This window comes from Nannospalax galili, unplaced genomic scaffold (assembly GCF_000622305.1).
Source record: "Nannospalax galili isolate Female #2095 unplaced genomic scaffold, S.galili_v1.0 scaffold660, whole genome shotgun sequence".
In the NCBI taxonomy this organism is placed as follows: domain Eukaryota; kingdom Metazoa; phylum Chordata; class Mammalia; order Rodentia; family Spalacidae; genus Nannospalax; species Nannospalax galili.
In genome coordinates, this window is record NW_008349073.1 from 421,186 (window position 1) to 441,537 (window position 20,352).

At 39.6% G+C, this 20,352-nt stretch overlaps 1 protein-coding gene across 2 annotated transcripts in view; it reads right to left on the reverse strand.

The window, feature by feature from the left end:
• Klhdc10 (kelch domain containing 10) overlaps positions 1–20,352 on the reverse strand; it is a 69,400-nt gene that overhangs the window by 10,340 nt on the left and 38,708 nt on the right. For both annotated transcript variants that reach the window (XM_008846346.3, XM_008846347.3), the window contains 3 exons: positions 6,549–6,770; positions 4,337–4,491; positions 1,348–1,496 (listed from right to left, as the gene is read on the reverse strand). In XM_008846346.3, the coding sequence (XP_008844568.1) occupies positions 1,348–1,496; positions 4,337–4,491; positions 6,549–6,770 (526 nt within the window). The remainder of the gene's footprint in view (positions 1–1,347; positions 1,497–4,336; positions 4,492–6,548; positions 6,771–20,352) is intronic.

Below are 20,352 nucleotides of genomic sequence, written 5' to 3' on the forward strand. Positions count from 1 at the left end.
GCAGATAGAAAGGATGGCTATTGCTTTGAGTTCTTTTTCATATCAGTAACTGAAAATAAAAATCAGCTACTACTAGCTATTAGTAGATAAACTACAACATCATTTTAAAAATGCACAGAAAATGACTATAACAATATATAATCTAAAATGTTAATCCTAGTTCTCTCCTGAGTTCAGATTTTTTCCTTTCATTTTGCTGATTTTTATTTTCTATATTTTTTATAATCTTTCTGTGATAACTCTACAAGAAGAGAAATTTCTAGTCTTAATAATCTACCCATATTTAATTAGACACCCTACAATAAGAGTGCTCAAATTAAGATAAATTATTTGGCAAAAATTATGCTACATGGAACTGTGAATAAAATGCCTACCACAACTTTTATACAGCCAATCTAGCTGGAAGTGGACACTTCTTTTTATGAGACAAAGTATTACTCATGTTAGCCTGGAATTCACAACCCTCTTGCCTCAGCCTCCAAGTAGAAATAATTTATATGTACATAAAATGACTCAAAGAAGGCAACTATGTGAAATGCTTTGGAAGCTTGATCCATCTCTTTTTCCTGAAAGCATAGTGCTCATAATATAAATTATATACGAATCGTTCCAGTAGCAAGCCATCTCCCAAATGCCCACCCAGTAGTTCAGCTATAACCAGTCCCACTATAAAGACATATATAGTACAGGGGCTGGAAAGATGGCTCAGAGGTTAAGAGCACTGGCTGTTCTTGAAGAACACCCAGGTTCAAAACCTAGCAACCACATGATGGCTAACAACCATCCTAACTCCAGTTTCAGGGGATCCAACGCCCTCTTTTCTCCTCCATGGGCACTGCATGACATGCCTGCACTTACATACAAGCAGACATAACATTCATAAAATTAAACACATAAAATCAAAAAAAAACCAAAAAAATCATAAAAAATTCAAAGGAGGGGCTGAAGAGATGGCTCAGCAGTTAAGAGCACTGACTGCTCTTGCAGAGGACCAGGGTTCAATTCCCAGCACCCACATGGTGGCTAGGAACCGTTGTAAACTCCAGTTCCAGGGGAATCCAAAGCCCTCTTCTGACCTCTGCAGCATTGCATGACACGGGTGCACTCACATACATGCAGGCAATACACTCATACACATAAAATAAAAAATAATAAAATATTTTTTTTTTAATTCAAAGGAAAATACTATTTTCTCACCAGTAAATCCTTTCTTTATTCCTGATCTAGGATTCAAGTGCCAGTCAGCTACTTTATCAAGGGCACTTTGCTTTTCTTAGATTATCAATGCTCTGAAAGAGGTTCAGAATCAGCAAGAAAGACTAAAATGCTTTAGTACTAGCACCTCACCTCTCCTCTGGCAGATCACAGGACAGGTTGTTTGGTTTCAGTTGTGTCCACTCTCTGGTATTGAGATCTAACTTGTGCAGGTCTGTGCTGTAGATGTAGCCAGTTGTCCCGCCAAAGACATAAAGGGAACCATTGATGATAGCCATAGCCTTTAAAAGGTAAGAACAGCTGTTAACACTTGCTTACAGAATGTAAACAGTAGATGCCTCCACATTCTCTTCTTTTTAACCCTTTGTCAGACCCTACAGAGATCACTCAGCAGTTTAGAATGCTCCTTGCTCTTCAGAGGACCCGAATTCATTGTCAGCATCCACATCAGGCAGCCCAAAACCACCTGTAATTCACCCAGGAATTCTCTCATGTGCACACACATGGCATACACTTACATAGACACACATACAAACATGTAAATACAAATAAATCCTTTAAAAAAAATTTTTTTAATTATTTTGGTCTTTTTGAGACAAGGTCTCTCTGTAGCCCCAGCTGGCCTGGACTTACTACGTAGACCAGGTTGGCCTTGAACTCTGTGCTTGCCTCTGCCTCCCCGCTGGGATTAAAGGGGTGAGCCACCATGCCCAGCCTAGTACAAATACATCTTTAAAAATAAAATAAGGCAGATCTCTGAGATCCAGGCCAGTCCAGTGTAATAGAGAGTTCCAGGCCAGCTGGGGCTACAGGGAGATCCTAACCCAAAATAAATGAATAAATTAATTTAATTAAAATTAAAAAAGACCACCAGGCATGGTGGCACACGCCTTTAATTCCAGTACTCGGGAGGCAGAGGCAGGCGGATCTGTGAGTTCAAGGCCAGCCTGGTCTACACAGTGAGTTCCAGGACAGCTGGGGCTACAGGGAGATCCTGTCTCAAAAAGACCAAAAAACAAAACAAAACAAAACAAAAAAATTTAAAAAGACCTTGAGCTAGATGTGGTGATGCTTGCTTATAATTCTAGCACTCAGCAGGCTGAGGCAAGAGGAACACAAATCTGAGACCAGGTTTGTAGCTCTATAGTCAGTTTCAGACCAATCTACAGACATTGTCTCAAAAAAAAAAAAAAAAACCCAAACTAAAAAATTACAAAAAATTCAAAAATTTACTTAAAAAGTTAAAAAGGGCCAGAGAGATGACTCAGTAGATAAAAGTGCTAGCTACACAAGCCTAACAACCTGACAACCTGAAATCAATCCCCAGAACCCAAAGTAGAGGACAAAAAAGTTGTCCCTCTGACCTCTATACTGATGAACAATGGGATGTATGCTCACACTCACCTACACCATAGACAGACAGACAGACAGACAGACAGACACACACACACACACACACACACACACACACACAAATTCAAAAAGTTAAACATGAGACCCTAAAGCTGATATATGCCTACAATCCCAACTACTCATGAGGCTGAAGCCTCAGGAGGATCACTTGATCCCAAGAGGTTGAGGTTAGCCTTGGTAGCATGGTGAGACCTTGCTTCTAAATGAATAAATACGTATGTAAACAAATATATCAGGTCCTTAAAGGACTAAATACTGTTAGAAAACCTGGAGGCTATTTTTTAAGACCTTGAGATTGCCCTTAGAAAGGTATCAGATGACTCTTAGAGGTCATAGCCAAAAATGTATGGATCACAGGCAGGAGCATTTCCATTGGAGAATGTGTGGATCACGGGCACAGGCATTTCCACTGAAAGCTGCTTCTCTTTCTCAGCAGTCTAAAGAAAAGCACTCTCAAAGAAGCAGCGGCAGATGTGAAACTAAGCCACCAGAGTCCTATTAAGTATGAAATCCAGAGCTGACAGTCTCAGGCACTTGACATTTTCCATTGGACTCCTCTTCAAGGTAAATTCAACTACTGTCATGGTCACTTCTTAGAGCTAAAGTGGCCCCTTTGGTAGGATGGAGAGTTGTCTAGGATGTACCCCCTTCAAAGTTAAAGCTCAGAAGTGTTTAATCAGTCATGTGTGCCAGCTAGTTCAGACAGAAACCAAAGTGTAGCTATGCCAAGTTTAGCCTCTCCTTTCACGCCTCTGTTGTATAGCAGGTGGCTCTCTATCCTTCTAGATATAACCTTACAAACCAAAGGCTGAAGCACTGTAGCCTACACTAATCTACATATAATCTCTCTCTTTTTTTTTTTTGTCTTTTTGAGACAGGGTCTCCCTGTAGCCCCAGCTGGCCTAGAACTCACTATGTAGACCAGGCTGGCCTTGAACTCACAAAGATCCACCTGCCTCCGCCTCCTAAGTACTAGGATTAAAGGCGTGTGCCACCACGCCCAACTCTAGGACTCTTAATGAGTAGCTACACTTGTGCTTCTTAGGAGAGAAAGCTTTTTATAGAATCCTGTCACCAGACCAAACTCAGACCATACTAGAGTTCAGTCTTTCACTAGAGGTTGGAGTAGTTAAGGAAACTTCCAAGTAGATCTAGCTCCAGACCCTAAATTGGATTAGAAGCATAGAGTGGGGCTAGGGAGATGGCACAATTAGTAAAGTACTTGCTATGCAAGCATGAGGACCTGAGTTCTATCCCAACACCCATGTAAAAAACCTGGACTGGTGATGTGTACTTATAAATTCAGTGCTGGAGTGTGGGGGTGGGGGCCCGAAAAGGCAGATCCTTAGAGCTTGAAGGCCAGGCCATCTAGTGTAATCAGTAAGTCCCAGTGGAAGACCCTGTCTCAAAAAAAAAAAAAAAAAAAAGTGGACAGCTCCTGAAGAACAAACTGATAACAGAGTGTCCTCTGATCTGCACATAGGGACACACACACATACAATTCTAGAAGCCCAAAGAGTGGTGAAAACAGGAGGGAAAATAAGATTTGTAAATTATAGTTTTCCTACCAGAATAGAAAATGAAAAATACTAACCACACCAAATTCAATCACCATTAAAACAATGGTAGCAGTAAGTTCTGACACTGCCTTCAGACTAGAACAATATGAACAAAATACAGTCATCATTAACTGGCCACAAATTGGTACCTGTCCATATATACGACTGGGTTTCTTCCCCCGACAGCTGAGTAAGGCCCATCTCTTATACTTCACATTGCAGACATGAACATCGTTGCCGTTGCTCTCACCAAATGGGATGCCTGTACCTCCAAACACTAACAGGTTGTTTCCATGCAGCACAACTGAGGAAGAAGCAGCACAAAGTCCACTTATGTAACGGCTATCTGCAGGATGCTCCCACATTAAGCCAGACCATCTGAAAAGCTCAAAACTGTCTTCTTTAATGATATTAAGAGAGATCATTCACATCTAATTACAGAATTCTATAGAAAATAGTTTAATTCACACAGTATGAACCATATCAGATAGTTCACTGTTAAGTATGTGATACAGTCAAAATGCATTTGTAGGAGTCATTAAATAAAATAGTATGCACAGCAATGTCAAGTCTATGAACTACAATATACCATTACTGCTCAAGAAAGCTCAAGAACACAGCAAAGCAGAAGACAATGACATATCATCTTTGCCTTGCCAAAGACCAAGTAAGGCTCAGGATGAGGGGATTAAAGGATCATTCTGTATTTGTTAGAGGAATGATCTCTGTATTTTAAACTATGGTTTCTGTCATTTTAATCCTCTACCAGATAAAAAGAAACACCAATATCCTGCAGGCAATTTTGGTATTCTATCTTTATCTTTTCTGTGCCTGTCACAATATATACAACACCCCTTTCCTCTCTCCCTTTCCTCCCTCCTTCTGGAAGTCCCTCTCCCTCTCATTTCAGTAGCCCCCCACTTCTGTAAGTGGCACAATATAGTAGTTAGCAGTCTGAGCTCTAGTACTGGACAGAGTTGGTTTCATTCTAGTGTGACTTCAGGAAAACTAGTTAACTTCCCTAACTTAATCTACACAACCCTATGAGGTAGGAACTCAAATTCTTCTCTTCCTCATTATTCTCTCTCCCCTCTCTTGCCTCTATTCCTTTCCCTCTCTTTCTCTCTCCCTGTGCTAAGATCAAATCCAAGGCTTTGTGCATGCTAGCCAAGCACTCTATTACTAAGCTGAACACTAACCATCGCCATTTTTAGACACGATAAAACAGGTAGAAAATGGTTGTGATTTTCTGGGTTTCGTCTTAGACTGGCCTCAAATTCACTATGTGGTCAGACTGGCCTTAAACTCATGGCAATCCTTCTGTCTCAGCCTCCGAAGTGCTGAGATTTGGAAGTAAACACCACCATGCCTGTTGAGAACAGTTTAGACAACTTGAGGGTTTCTTTTTGTTTAGTTGTGTTTTGTTTGGGGTTTTGATTTTTGTTTTTCAGACAGTCTCCCTGTAGCCCCAGCTGGCCTGGAACTCACTATGTAGATGCTGCTGGCCTGGAGCTCACAGAGATCCACCTGCCTCTGCTGGGATTAAAGGCGTATGCCACCCCCCCAGGTCTTTTGCTGAAGGTTTCTTAAAGAGTGTTGTCACACTAAGATTCAATCCCGGCAATCTAGCTCCAGAACCTGTACTCTTAGCCATTACTCTCAGGGCCTCTCTAAAACTTCAGGTTCTTCTTTTTTTTAAAAAAAAGATTTTTTATTTCATATGTATGAGTGTATTGCATGCATGTATGTGAGTATACCTGTGTCATGTGCAATGCCCACGGAGGTCAGAAGAGGGCATGAGACCCCCTGGAACTGGAGTTATGGATGGTTCTTAGCCACCATGTGGATGCTGGTAATCGAACCCAGGTTCTCTGTAAGAGCAGCCAAAGCTCTTAACCACTGAGCTGTCTCTCCAGACCCAGGGTTCATCTGTATAATGGCAATATAATACCTCTATCACAAGAATGCTATAAGCATTACAGATGAAGCATGTCACTTAATAGCTGTTATCATAGTTATAACTTCATTTGTTCATCTCTGACTACACTTTTCCTAGCACGGATATGTGTGTGTGTATGTATGTGTATATACATATAACTTCATATTGAACCTTCTGAGATATTATTAATCCCATTTTACAGGTAAAGTTAAACCTCATCTGGCAATCAAATGATGTACAATTCGATTAAAACTCAGGAACTAACAGATTCAGAATCACCACAGTAAAATGCCTATCCAATAACAAGATTAATAGTGTAATCATATTACACTATTATAAATTATTAACAAGGAGCAAGTGACATTGAACCTGCCATTTCAGATAGTTCACGAAGTCAAAAGTTCAGAATTGCTGGGACTTACGTGACATAGATGCCAATTCCCGGGGCATGTAGCCATCTGTGCCCATCTGGTGCCATACGCCTGTTGCAAAATGATACCTCCAAAGCTCCCTGAATAGAGGATAATCTTCATTATCTGGCCCTCCTGATTCATCATAGTCTGGGTTATAACCTCCAAACACATACAGATTGGTATTATCTGCCACACAACGATGTCCACTGCGGGCTGGGGGAGGTCTGTGGCCTAAGAAAGAAGAGGACAGTTTCCCACAAGTGGCCCACAGACAAAAAATACAAACAAAATAGGAAACAATCATTTGAACTTTAAAAGGGAACTGGGAAGAATTCCTAATGGCATTTTAAAAAATTTACTTAGGTTATTTTATACATGCACACAGACTACTTAAGATTTTTAGGGAGCTAGTCTCCATATTTATTTCATATAATAATTTTTAAATTTCAAAGACTGAAAAAGATTTTTCCCAGGAGGTAACACAGCATGATAAACTCAAGAAAATGGCTGACAACATGGAATTTTTAAGAAAAAGAGAAAGAAAAGTTTAGTACTAGGACAAATTTTCTTTTTTTAGGGGAGAAAAACACAGGCAAACTAAACTGTAACTATTAGAGAGCTACATAAATATAACCACAAATGTGAATGAGCATGTATAAATAAAAATACACACACACAAAACCCATGATTCTTCCATAATCCATAATATGTAAGCAGACACTTAGGAAACTGGCTCTCATGGGGTCACAGTAAAAGTAAGACTTTCCAATTATTTTCAAAGTTTGAAGACCATATTGTTTAAAATATTACTAAGAAAAGCTACTTCTGAACAAAATTAAAAATAAACTCAAAATGATATTAAAAAAAAAAATCTAAATGTAAGACCTGACCTTTGAAACACTCCAGATACTGGTACAGCAACTTTTCTGGATAGGACCCCAGAAGCACAGAAAACAAAAGCAAAACTTGGAAGATGGAAAGGAGGCTGGTCCACAATTTATAATAAAGAGTTTGGGTTTTTTTTTTTTTTTTCCTTTTGGTGCTAAGAATCAAACCCAACCTTGTGCATGTTGGCAAGAGTTCTATCACTGAGCTATATATCCCTAGAATCTTTCTGAAGTTCAAATTACACCAACTAGCTAGGCCTCATGGCATAGGCCTATAATTTAAACTACTCAAGAGGCTGAGGCAGGAGAACCACAATTTCAATGCCTGCCTGGGCTAAGAGCACATGTTCAAGGCCAGCCTAGGTAACTTAATGAGAGCTGCATCAAAATTAAAAAAAAAAAAAAAAAAAAAAAAAAGGCTGGGGATACAACTCAAGTGAGTAGAGTGCTTGCCTATCATATGCAAGGTACTAGGCTCAATCCCCAACACAATAAATAAATGAATAGTGTGTGTGTGTGCTCACTTGAAATTAAAATACAATATGGGATAAGGGGGATATAGCTGCCTATTAGCTAAAGATGTGTCCACTTTCCTATGTTAGTAATAGATACTAGTATAATATTCATTAGTATTTAGGACAAACATGTCCTATCAATAAATATTTATTATCAAGTTAATAAGGCCTTACATCTTTAAAAAATAAAATTTCCTGCCAGGCATGTAGCACACACCTTTAATCCCAACACCGGGGAGGAAGAGGCAGGCAGGTTTCTGTTAGATCAAGGCTAGCCTGGTCTCCACAGTGAGTTTCAGGCCAGCTAAGGCTACAGGGAGACCCTGTCTTGAAAAACAAATAAATATAAAATAAAATAAAATGTCCATTTTTTAGGGTGCACTTTTGAACAAGAACTGGAAAATTATTCACAAGCTAGAGCAACTACAAAATAAACCAAGTCACTTTGGTCCATGTCAATCCTGATTTTGAGTCACTGACAGTTCCTTAGGGATCAAGGGCCTGGGTCAAGCATTTCAGAGCCTTTTGATGCTAAACTACCTTCTCTTTCTCTCATAAGGGTTAAGTCATCCTCACTGCTTAGAAAGGTCAGAGTCCTTCCTTTGACCTTGGCCTAGCCTACCTGCCCTTGAAGTCTCTAGTGGTAGAAATGCCTCCAAGTCTACCTTATGCAGCCCTTTCAAAGTCCTTCTGGTTCATTAGTATCCTACTCATATGTTAGGTTAACAAGATGAGTGTACTGTAACTACATAATTTTGAGCATGATGCCAGGTAAACTAGAATCATTTGGCAGATGCACTGTGGTTTACCTTAAATGAAGAACTGAGTTTCTTTCTAGCATTCTGGAAACACAGTGTGTGGTGTAGAAGAGTGAGCAAGGGCTCCTGTGATATGTAGGCTCAAATCTAGGCTCTTAGCAATTGCTACCTTGCACAAGCCACTGACTTTCACTGACTCTGTCTCTTCATTCGTATGTGGGGATAGCATTACTTTACCTCACATATTTACTACATTTGTTATGTTTAAGTGTTTACAGGCTTATGTATGTATCCAGGACACTGTGAGCTATCTGAAGGAAAAGAAATGTTATCCGTATTTACCTTTCTATAACCAAGGCAGGGTACACAGAAAACACTAAACAAAGTTGAATAAAATAGTTTGTATTTATTTCTTTACTCATTTTTATCAGTTTGTTTTCCTTCTGCAAAAAGAGTCTAAGTTCCTCAAAGGCAAAGAGTATGTATAACCATTACCCTGTATCACCCATATCACCTAAAACAGCTGGAAAAGCAATAGGTCTAAAAGTTTTGCTGAGTGTAACTTCAGATCAAAGTAAATAGTGGCAGAGACAATCAAAACAATGTCCAACTCAATGGACTTTGATATTAATATGTTAGCTGGGGGTATAGCAAAACAGCAGAGTATATGTTCAGTGTGAGGCCCTGGCTTCAATTCCCAGCACCTAGGGAAAAAGAAGGAATAGAAAGAGGGAGAGAATGACCTGGGGGACAGGTAGGTGTTGGGCTGTGCAATGACCTTTTCAAGGCACAAATGTATCTAAGAATTTACATAAGTTAAAAAGAAATCAGAGTTGCTATGTTGAACACAGGAACTCTAAAATCTCTAGAATGGCCAGGTGTGGTGACACACGCCTTTAATCCCAGTACTCGGGAGGCAGAGGCAGGCGGATCTCTGTGAGTTCAGGGCCAGCCTGGTCTACATAGTGAGTTCAAGACAGCTGGGGCTACAGGGAGACCCTGTCAAATTGACCAAAAAAAAAAAAATCTCTAGAATGTTTTTATTACATCAGATAATTTTTAAAGCTACTTTCGAGTAAAAGTGAAAACACAGTAATATTCTAGCACTTCTAAATGGACACAGAGCAGGGAAAGTGTTCCAAGCTTACTGCCAACTATTTTTGTGACAAACATAATTCACTTAAATATTAAATATTGAGAAGGCAATGAACAAGTCACTTTATATAAAATGTGTTCACTCATTCACTCTAAGTCTAAATATTACTGGACAACAGCTGTCTGTTACTGTGCCAGGTGCTGGGGATAAAGCAGAGGACAATCACTCTCTGTCCTCTGGGGCCCTGCCCTGTCCAGTTCAGTAGTCTTTGGTCACACTTTAAATGTGGCTGGTCCAAATTGAGATGTGTGTTAAGTATAAAACACCCACTGGATTTCAAAGGCTTACTAGCTTTATGTTGATTATGTATTAGAATGATATGAGTTAAATAAAAATATTAACATCATTTGTTTCTTGTTTTTATAATGTGGTTACTACAAATTTTTCAACTTTGTGACTGTTTCAAGTATCATATAGTGCTAGTCTAATTCAACTTCTGCTGATTCCATGATCTACACAAATTAAATGATTGGGTCAAGAGGATCTGGTAAGTGCTTGATAAATATTAAACATCCTGTCAAGGAACCTTTATAGCTGTGAGTACAGATAAAACTCACTCCCTTCTCTCTGTAGTCAGGAACTAAAGATTTCTTTCTCCTAGTCACAGCCCAAGAGGGACTCACACATTAGAAATCCATTTCATTTTTGATAAGTCATGGGAATTTGTTGGGGAAAATGCCACAGAAACCAAGCATTAATTTTCATTACGTGGCACACAGCATAGGTTCCTCAACCTTGACAAAATGAAATAGGGGTTTTAGTCTAAAGTAGCTCTGAATCCTCCACAAAGTCTCTTGACTAAAACTTATTCCTAATAAACTCATCCACAGAATTGGGTTACTTTGCTCCAGAACTCCCATTACAAAATGTAGAAGGGCTGGCAAGATGGCTCAGCCAGTTAAGGCACTTGTTGCCAAGCCTGAAGACCGAAATTCCATTCCTAGAACACACTTGGTGGAAGAGAATCAAATCCTGAAAACTGTCCTCTGATCTATACACACACACACACACACACACACACACACACACACACACACGTTTAAAACAAAAGTAATAAAAAAGGAAAATGTAGAAGTAAAAAATGAAAACAGGACCTATATGCAGAGGTAGAAGCGACAAACAGCTACAGGACTGTGTTGTCTGGGCCTTCTTCTCTTCCAGATCTAGCACTTGGTCCTAATTTTTAGCAGAATACAACTAGCTGAGATTACATTGTTCCCAAAATTCTCATTGTTATAAGCCAATAAAGATTCCTCTACATATTCATATGCAAATGTATGGATATGTCTAAAAATAGAACTTCTGGGTCAAAGGAATACACATCTTAAGTGTTCACAGATGATGTTGTGGAGCCATATCACTTCCCCAAATACTAGACTAGACTAATTTATACTCCCAGATATGTGCATGAAAGTGCCTTTTTTGGGGCTGGAGAAATGGCTCAGCGGTTAAGAACACTGGTTGTTCTTGCAGAAGACCCAGGTTCAAATCCCAGCACCCACATGGCAGCTAACAACTGTCCATAACTCCAGTCCCAGGGGGATCCGACAGCCTCCTCTGACCTCCAAGGGCATTGCACAACATGGGTGCACTTACCTACACGCAGGCAATACACAAATGCCCATAAAATAAAAACAATAATTTTTTTTTTTTACAAAAAGTTAAAAAAAAAAAAGTGCCTTTTTCTTTCTTTCCTTGAGATAGGGTTTCATGCAGCCCAGGATTACCTAAAGTTTTCTATATAGCCAAGGATGACCTTGAGCTCCTCATCCTCCTGTCTCTACCTCCAGAGTGCTGAGATTACAGACATGTTTCACTACACCCAATGCAGTGCTGGCGATGAAACCCAGGGCATTACACATGCTAGGCAAGTACTCTACCAACTGAGCTATATCCCCTATCTAGTCCTATCTGTCTGTCTGTCTGTCTGTCTGTCTGTCTGTCTATCTATTGGTTGACACTTTTTTTTTGTTCTGCAGATCTTTCTGGCCATGTCTGCCTGCCTGCCTGTCTATTATTGACTGACACAGTTTTTGCTCTGGAGCCCATATCAGCCTAGAACATCTATGTAGCCCAGGTTGGCCTCAGCTCATGATCCTCCTGCCTTAGCCTCCTGAGTGCTGGATCACAGGCATGTGAATGACACTTGGCACTATGCTCAACTGAAGTGTGCCAATTTAATGAATACAAACTGGTGCCAAGTTAGTTTGCATTTCTCTAATTTTATTCATTCACATTTTTAAAAGGTTTAAATTTTTAACTTTTGATCGGGTTTTTGCATGTGTCTGTGTGTGATTATGTACATGTGAGTAAAAGTGCCTGTGGAGGCCAGAGGCATTGGAATCCCCTAGAGCTGGAGTTACAGACAGTTGTGAGATGCCACATGTGGTGCTGGGAACCAAAACCCAAGTCCTCTGAAAGAGCAGTCCAGCTGCTGCTGAGCCATTTTTCTAGCCTCCTAGTTCTAGCCTCCTAGTTCACCTTTTGACTGACCCATTTGTAGTTCTTCTTTTAGGAAGTGCTTGATGATATCTTTTGTTCACTTTTTCTAATAGGTTGTCTTCTCTAAGATTTGAAGAATTCTTTTTTCTTTCAGTTTGTTTCTTCTTAAAATTTTTTATTTATTTTATTAAGAGGGCGTTAGATCCCCAAGAACTGGAGTTTTGTACAACTTTAGCCACCATGTAGGTACAGGAACCAAATTCTGCAAAAGCAGCCAGTGCTCTTAACCGGTTGCTGAGCCATCTCTCCAGTCCCCCAGTTTGCTTCTTGAATTTGTTTATGGAAAGCAGTTTTACCTGCTCAGTCACCTCACCAGTTCTGTTTATGGCATTTTAAATTTTTTAATTTTTATTACATTTATTTGTTTTTTGGGGGAAGTACATGGTGAGAATAGAATAGAATTAGGAAAATCCCAAAATTCAGTCTAATCACCTCGGACACAAAAATCTACTGCTCTTATTTGTTTGACACAACATTGCAATATTTTTTTGAAAACTTACTTTTATTTTATGTGTATGCTTTGCATGCTTGTATGTTAGTACACCACATGTGTGCTTGATGCCCAGAGGCTAGAAGAGGACACTGGATTCCGTGGAACTGGAGTTATAGGCAATTGTGAGCAGCCATGTGAGAGCTGGGAGCTGAACGTAGGTCCTTTGCAAGAGCAGCAAGTGGTCTTAACATCTGAGCCATTTCTCCAGCTGCACAATATGACAATCTTAAATACAGTGGCTTACAAATAAAGCAACTCAGCTGGGCATGGTGGTGCACACCTTTAATCCCAGCACTCAGGGAGGCAGAGGCAGGCAGATTTCTCTGAGTTCAAGGCCAGCTGGGGTTATGGGGAGACCCTGTCTCAATTTAAAAAAAAAGAGAGAGCCAGGCATGGTGGCACACGCCTTTAATCCCAGCACTTGGGAGGCAGAGGTAGGCAGATCTCTGTGAGCTCAAGGCCAGCCTGGTCTACATAGCGAGTTCCAGGACAGCTGGGGCTACAGGGAGACCCTGTCTCAAAAAAGACCAAAAAAAAAGAAAGAAAAAAAATGCAGCTCATAAAGCTACTAATATTATGAATCTGAGGGTATAGCTCAGTAATAGAACACTCAGCCAACACGCACAAAGCCCTATCCCCAGTACCACACACAAAAATAGTCTGTTACAAGATTTAGCCTCCTCCAAATGTACCATTTGTTGAATGTCTGCAGTAAGCCCATTTAAAAAAACTTGTTTGACTAAAAGTATTAAGTCCTGGAAGCCTGGACAGGAAGCCAAGAACTCTGGTATAACTGGCTCACTTCAACTTTTTGTTTGTTTTTCACATTTATTTATTTATTGGGGGAGGGTGTGTATGTGTCACAAAGCAGGTATGGATCCAGGGATCGAAGAGTTTAGCAACAGTACCCTTACCTGCTGAGCAATCTTGCTAGTCTATTTGTTTTGGCTTTTGACACAGGGTCTTACTATGTGGGCCTGATAGTTGCTATTAGCTCAGGCTGGCCTCAAATTCATAGCAACTCCCTTGCCTCAGCCTCCTGAGTACTGGTATTACAGGGACGCAATAACCAAGCCTGACTTACCCTCAAATTTTATTGCTCCCAGTCCTGGTTGCTCAGACCGAAGTAACGATTCATACTAGCCCATGGTTATTACCTGTTAACTATGTGTATCCTATCAGGATACCATATCTGTATGAGATAAAAATTGCTGTTTCTTAGAGCATTGTCAACAGTGTCTATGACAGCAGCAATGAAAGAAACTTGCTTTGACAGACCACACTGTTACCATGAATTAGTTTCAAATGCTGAGAAAAGCGTACTAGAAGCGTATCCTAGTGACCCAGCATAACTGAAATCATGCACATACGCATGAACGTCTGGTCTATTCTTGTCTATTCAGTTCCACTATCCACTTACCTATTCCTATACAGCAGTACCACACTTTGAAACTGTGAAGTATCTTTCAAAAACTTAAAGTACATTTTCCCTCCACTTACTCTTGCAATGAGTTTTATAATTAGTTTTGGTAAATCTATAAAATGTTCCTTGGGCAGACAATACCTTATCCAGGTGACCAAAGCTGACACTGCCAGTAATGGGGCAAAATACTTCATATCATGTGCAATAGGATGAACATAGTATCTATTACTTTAGTGGTAGCACTACCTAAAGTGCACAAGTTAAATGTAATCATGAGAAAATATGGAACAAGCCGAGACTAAGGGGCAGTCTAAAATAGAATTGTTTTGTACTAAAATATATCCTGCTAAAAAATATTAATGTCTTGAGAGTCAGCCACTGGTGGAATATGCCCGTAATCCAAGCACTTGTGATGAGACAGAAGGATTTTGAATTTGAGGCCAGCCTGGGCTACACAGTGATATCCTGTCTCAAGAAACAGAAACAGCTGGCACAGCAGTTAAAGGCAATTGCCATCTAGCTTGAAGATCTGAGTTCAATCTCCAGGACCTACATGGTGGAAGGAGAGAACAGACTCCCACAAGATGTCCTCTGACCTACACACACGCACATGTGGCATGTGTATGGGTGGGCGCACATACATACATACAAACAGGCAGGGCATCATGGTACATGCTTGTGATCTTAGCACTCAGAAAGCCAAGCAAGGAAGGAGGATTAGGAGTTCAAGATCATCCTCCTAACTGCACTATATAGCAGTTAGAGGCCTGCCTAGGCTACATGAGATTCTCAAAAGCAACCTCCAGGCCAGGGATGGTGGTGCAGGCCTTTAATCACAGCACTTGGGAGGCAGAGGCCATGGATCTCTGTGAGTTCAAGACTGGCCTTGTCTATATAGGGAGTTCCAGGCCAGCCAGGGATGCATAGGTAAGACCCTGTCTTTAGAAAAAAAAAAGGCAACCCCCCCCACCAGCACACACACACACACACACACACACACACACACACACACACAGACCAAAACACACAATGTCAGAAAGGACAGGAAATTATTCAAGACTGAAGAAGGCTAAAGGTACATGACAATGAAATACAGTGAACAGTCCAGGACATTCTTTTGCTATAAAAGACATGAGGCTATCCAACAAAATCTGAAATAAAGTCTGAAATATAGACACAAGTGCTAATGCTACCCATTGTTTATAGTGTTTATAGTGTTCACTTCCGAATTTCAACATTTGTTTTGAAGTAAGACATCTTTGTTTTTAGGTATAGAAGTCAAAGAGAATCACATATATAACTAACTTACTTTCAGATTGTTAAAACCACCACAGACATATGTGTTTATTTTTAAAAGTATTTTATTTATTATTTTTATTGTATGGGTATGAGTGTATTGCCTACGTGTTTGTTAAGTGCACTCTGGCGTGCAATGCCAGCAGAGGTCAGAAGAGGGTATTGGATCCCCTGGAACTGGAGTTATGGGTGGTTGTTAGCTGCCATGTGGATGCTGGGAATCGAGCCTGGGTCGTCTGTAAGGGCAGCCAGTGCTCTTAAACCACTGAGCCATCACTCCAGCCCCTACATGTTTATATCTATATGTGTAATGGATAGAGAGGGTGAAAGAGAAAGAAGAGAGGGATCAGACAAAGCAAATTAAATAAATGATTACCATTCAGGAAGTCTAGGTGATGCCTACAGAAATTTTTTTGTAATTTTTTCAATTTTTCTGTAAGTATAAGACTATATCAAAATAAATACTAAATTTTAAAAAATTCTCTTGGGGATTTTATTTGGGACAACTCATAAAAGAATGTGATCTTTCACCAGTGCCGGGCGTGGTGGCGCATGCCTTTAGTCTCAGCACTCTGGAGGCAGAGGCAGGTGGATCTCTGTGAGTTCAAGGTCAGCCTGGTCTACACAGTGAGTTCCAGGACAGCTGGGGCTACAGGGAGACCCTGTCTCATAAAGACCAGAAAAAAAAAAAAATCCATCAGTATAGGGGTTTTTTTGTTGTTTGTTTTGGCAGTACTCAATCAAACCTGAGGCCTTATACATGCTAGGTAAGTGCTCTACCACTGAGCTATGTCTCCAGCTTATTTTCTTCTTTTTGTACTTCTAAGTACTTTATAAATTTCAGTAAAATTATAAGCCAATTAGAACTTTTTTTGAACCCTAGTTGTAATCATTAATTATCTGGAATTTTATAGGCAGGCAATAAGATCGTATGCTATTGACAACTTTTCAGCTCTTTTTTGTCAATATAATTTTATTTATTTAATTACTGTGTGTGTGTGTGTGTGTGTGTGTGTGTGTGTGTGTGTGTGTAGACTTTTGTGGAGTCAGTTCTCTCTTGTTCCCCTTTATAGGGGCTCCCGGGACCAAACTCAGGTCACTAGCACCTCTAACTACTGAATCATGTCAGCAGCCCCTTTCTTCCAGCATATTTATCTCTTCTCTCTCCCTCCTTTTCTTTTTTAAAAAAATATTTTATTTATTATTTTTATTTTATGTATATGTGTGTACTGTCTGCAAGTAGGTAAGCGCACCTGTGTCATGCAATGCCCACAGAGGGCAGAAGAGGCTATCAGATCCCCTGGAACTGGAGTTACAGACAGGTGTTAGCTGCCATGTGGGTGCTGGGATTCAAACCAGGGTCTTCTGCAAGAACAGTCAGTGTTCTTAACCACTGAGCCAACTCTCCAGCCCCAGCCTCCTTTCCTTTTCTAAGACAGGGTTTTCCTATGTAGTCCCTGCTAGCCTTGAACACTTGATCCTTCTGCCTCTGCCCCCCAAGAGTGTGCTCCAGCAAACCATTTTTTTTTCTACTGAAATACTGACTGAAACTTATAGAAAAAGGTTGAAGAGTAGAGATGATAATAGACATACTCATTTTGTTTATTTAACTGAATGAGGATACTGATCAGATTTCACCACTAAATTTGGGAGTAGTAACACACACCTTTAATCCCAGTACTTAGGAAGCAGAGGCAGGAAGAGCTCTGTGAGTTTGAGGTCAGGCTGGTCTACAATAGCACTTCCAGACCTGCCAGAGCCAAACAGTGAGACCCTGTCTTGAATGAATGAATGAATGAATGAATGAATGAATGAACAAACAAACGAATAAATGAATGAATAAATAAATAAATATTCATCTATCCCTAGATGCTTAAGAATATTTTCCTTACCATATGAAGATGTTTTTGTTGTTGTTCTTTTTGAGACAGGGTCTCCCTGTAGCCCCAGCTGTCCTGGAACTCGCTATGTAGACCAGGCTGGCCTTGAACTCACAGAGATCTGCCTGCCTCTGCCTCCCAAGTGCTGACAAAGGCATGGGCCACCACGCCCGCGAAGATGTGTTTTTTAAAATAAAATTTGCATTGAACTGTTACATACAGAAAGGTACACATATAAAGCCAAAGACTGATACAGTTTAAGAAAATGCTTATATTTTGTTAATTTTTTATCAGGAAAAAATTCACACTTTTTTCTTTTAACCTACTAGTGCAGTAAACTAAATACACTCCACAAACTAAATTATCAACTTGATTCCCTTTTATTTAGATGTGTCCCTGTCATCTTACCTATATTTTATTCAGTTTGTCTTGTTTTATTTTTCCACTTTTCTGACTTTACTGAAATAATGGTGAGTTTTTCTTTCTTTGCTTTTTCTCTAGGATAATCTACATCCTATTGCCCCATATACCTTTTGAAAAATATAAATTTTAATTATTTCCCTAGCAGTATTTAAAATAAATCACATCTGGAAAGAAACTGCCTATTAATGGTGATTATTTCTGGAACGGGGAGTAACTTAAGTGAAGAGATATTAAAAATAGACCCTATTTTTTAAAAAAATTAACTCTTTTTATTATGAAATATAACACAAATATAGGAATGTACATAAATATAAATGCAGACATTTGATTATTTATTTTAAAAGGAATATGCAGTTCTCATTTAGGTAAAGAAATAATACTACATAAATATAGAGTTTAACAAATCATTAAAAAGAGTGAACATGTACTCATCCTCCAAATCCAGAAATCAGATAATACTGCCAACTTCCAGAAGCCCTTCTGCTTGTCCTTGATCACAATACCCTCCAACTCTCCCCCTTCACTTCTAAAGGGAATTTCAAGAGATAATTAATTTTTATGTTAATCATAAAACTTGCTATACTTATACTGCCTTATTATACCTAGGTAAGCATCCTCAAGTAATATTAGTGTTGAAGTGTAACAGAATGATATAGTACATATTCTTTGGGGCTCCTTTTTTCACAATTGTTTAGGGGTTTCCTTCATGTTGAGATGGTGTATAAGTCATCTGTTCATTTCCACTACCAAGGAGTATTTCCTTGAGTGAGTGTACATCATTATTTATCTAGTCTAAATTCTATGAAGTAGAGCATTTTTGATGAAGTTAAGCACTTTTCATGTTAGTCATTTGGAGTTTTCCTTTCTGTAAATGCCTATTCTAACCTTATAAATTCTTCTAGTGAGATTTTTTTTTCCCCTGAGTCAGGGTCTCCCTGTAGCCCCAGCTGGCCTGGAACTTGCTATACAGACCAGACTGGCCTCATTTCACAGAGAACTGCCTTCCTTTGCCTCCTGAGTGCTGGGATAAAAAGCCATGCGCCACCATGCCCAGAATGAGCTGTCTTTTTTTAAGAACTGATTTATACAAAATTCATTATATATGTTTGCAGTAAAGTTGCTCACTTTTTACCTCATGTAGTCCAACACTATTAAAATTTCTATTCTAATAGGGTTTTTTTTTTTTTTTTTTTGTGTGTGTGTGTGTGTGTGTGTGTGTGTGTGTGTGTGTGTGTAGGTCCAACACTGGCTACAGGAGTCTTCATCGCTATTCACCTGATTCACTGAGGCAGTCTCTCAATTTAACCCCGAGGCCACTAATATGGCTAGTCTAGCAAGTCAGTTTGTTCCAGGGACCCTGTCTCTGTCTTCCCAGGCACTGGAATTATAGACAGACTGCTATGCCCCCCTGGCATTGGTTTGGGGGATCCAAACTCTGGTCCTCAGGGGCTACAGGAGTCTTCATCGCTATTCACCTGATTCACTGAGGCAGTCTCTCAATTTAACCCCGAGGCCACTAATATGGCTAGTCTAGCAAGTCAGTTTGTTCCAGGGACCCTGTCTCTGTCTTCCCAGGCACTGGAATTATAGACAGACTGCTATGCCCCCCTGGCATTGGTTTGGGGGATCCAAACTCTGGTCCTCAGGCTTGTACATCAAGCACTTTATTCACTGAGCCATCTCTCCTGCCCCATTAATTAGATCTTGTACTTGTACATTTTAAAACAAAAACTTGTCAAGACCTTTAGCACTACTCCCAACTTATTTTGATTTTAAAGAATGTGGTATATATGTATATATTAATTTTCTTAGAAATTTCTTAACAAATATGCTTAGTTTTATAGCTAAGTTTTACTAGAGTCTTTGCACAATACTTATGTCCAAATCTTGAGCCTCTGTTTTGGATTTTCTCACTTTACAGGAAAGTACCTCTCCAACTAATTTTTTCCAAAATGAGTATACAGCATAAACTTTTAGAGTTCTTATTTAATTTGGCCTCACTCTTAAACATTAGTGTAGTACAGAATTTAGCTTTAAAATGGTTTCCCCTGAGAACAGTAAGTGCAGTTACCTTGGAGCAATCTGTGTTGCAGGTAAGAAACTCAGTGTCAGTCCGATTCCTAGCCTTGAGTCTTTCTAAGAAAAACAATTCAGGACTGGCTCTGTGAGGATACCTCTTGTGATGAGAACCTCCTAAAGTCCCACAGTGCTTCCTCGGCATGTTTCTACCACTAGCAGCAGTTTCATTTGTTCATTTTAAGTCACACCAAGTCATGTTTCCCTCAGAATCATAAACATCTCAGTAATATTCAGAAAGGCATTTTTTGTTTTTGTATTTTTCCAGCATGGTCCTTGGTAGGCCTTTATACTTGAAAATTCCATCTTTCTGCAGTATAGGGGAATTTTCTTTATTTTCTCCTTCCCACAATCTGCTCTTTCCTTCTGTTAAGTCCTATGAAGTGGATACTGGATCACTAAGA